Below are 1,767 nucleotides of genomic sequence, written 5' to 3' on the forward strand. Positions count from 1 at the left end.
CTTTTCTAACCCGTCCTTCCTCGGTGGAACGCAGTGTCGTTGCCTATATAAAGATGGACATACTAGTCACCCGAAGGAAAAACCTTCATGCCTTCACAATCCTGTCTAAGAGGATAGTACGAATTAACATTCAGACTGCCTCATAATAGGATTTCTCGTAGTACGGGGACTAGCCGTTCTTCGTCTGGCTGTACACCGTTGACCTTTCTCACCTTAGGGACATGAATTTCAGCCATGTAGCCCACAGGGTTATTGCATTACTGAAGCGCGACCACTCCAACAAGTTAAGAGCTTCAGGTCAGGTTGCAAGAAATCCAAGAGGGAAAGACCAGTTCGCATATCCGCGTTTGTCTCGTCATTGCTGGAGCGGCTTGATGCGACAGATCACAAAAGACACTCAGAAGTCCTTTAACTTGTCCTACCTGCATCCACCTATGGGTTCCTCAGGATTCTAACCGATTCTGTAACTGAATGAGGCAATATTGGTCCCAAAAAATCACGGGCCGTTGGCACCATAAACCTACACTTGTATAGATCCTCTGACGGCGGAGAGTACGAAAGAAACGCCTGACGAACGATCTTAGTGGGCCTGGCAACTGTGTTGCCAGCCATTAGAATAATTAGGAAACCCGTTACGTAAACTTCAATCACTGTATCTAATATAAATATGCCATGCTGATGTTTAAACAACCGCATAACGACGAGCCTTAAAGATGAGACGCAGTGATCGTCACCTGGCAATAGAGTAAGGAACTACATGGATTTTCGAATGCGTAATCATTTTGGCCTGCAACAGCGTGGGTAAGTTGAAATAGCTAAAGAGGCTTCTTTACAGCAGAGCATCCGGCCTCAAAAAAACCATTTCGCAAGCCGCCTACCACAGGCGTGCAGTTGTGGGATTTTAAAGAAACTTCAACGAGATACAGCGTAACACCAATAAATTAAAAGAAAATTCACCGACCGGAACCGATGAAAATATACTCACGGAGATGCACCAGGCGATCCCAACGGAGCATACGCTGTAACAGTCAAACCAAGAGCCTGTGCATACTCAACCAATTTCGTGTTTGTGAAGTTGCAATGAATTTCGACTTGAAGATTCACCGGCTTTATTCGTGCTCCTTTCATGATCACATCAATCTGACGGCGGTTGAAGTTCGACAAACCGATCGATTTCACCAATCCCTCGTCTACCAGTTGCTCCATGGACTTCCAAAGGGAATTAGGAATCATGTAATGTACAAATTAAAAATTAGACACGACCGACCTATGACGGTAGTGCAAAGAGATATAAAAACTTCAGAGACTGAAATATTTAACGATACAGCCGTGTTCCGGATGAACTGTTTTAAGAATAACGTCTGAGGCGGTGAGGGACCAAATGTACTCCAACAAATGACAAACTGAATTCAAAGTTGTCTTCCGGCATAAGGAGCCTTGGGTAATAAAAGAAACTTTTCACTCATTGTTGCACCACGGTGCCTTTATCAATTTATCCGTCACGGAGACAGGGACTTACCATGGTGCGACGGTTTGTGTGCCTCTGGGACACATTGAGCTATAACGATGTCCAACTGACACCGTCCCTCATGCCAGGTTCATGAGTGGTCGGAGGTCTGACCAACAGCCTCCTGTCCATCTAGATTGTGGGTTAGAACATTCATGGTGAATTGCTTTTATAAAAATGGTAATGCATTTGAATTTCCCCCAAGCTCTACTGCCTTGTGCTCAGGCTTTTGTTGAGAACCCTAATCGTCTTCCTGTCTA

At 44.8% G+C, this 1,767-nt stretch overlaps 1 protein-coding gene across 1 annotated transcript; it reads right to left on the minus strand.

Moving 5' to 3' along the window:
• Nucleotides 1–981: 981 nt before the first annotated feature.
• On the minus strand, nucleotides 982–1,233 carry T265_12210 (hypothetical protein; the record flags this gene model as incomplete). Its single annotated transcript, XM_009179359.1, has 1 exon — nucleotides 982–1,233. The coding sequence occupies one exon, from the start codon at nucleotides 1,231–1,233 to the stop codon at nucleotides 982–984; it is 252 nt and encodes an 83-aa protein (XP_009177623.1).
• Between the last annotated feature and the right edge of the window lie 534 nt (nucleotides 1,234–1,767).

This window comes from Opisthorchis viverrini (genome assembly GCF_000715545.1).
Source record: "Opisthorchis viverrini unplaced genomic scaffold opera_v5_2052, whole genome shotgun sequence".
Classification (NCBI taxonomy): Eukaryota; Metazoa; Platyhelminthes; class Trematoda; order Opisthorchiida; family Opisthorchiidae; genus Opisthorchis; species Opisthorchis viverrini.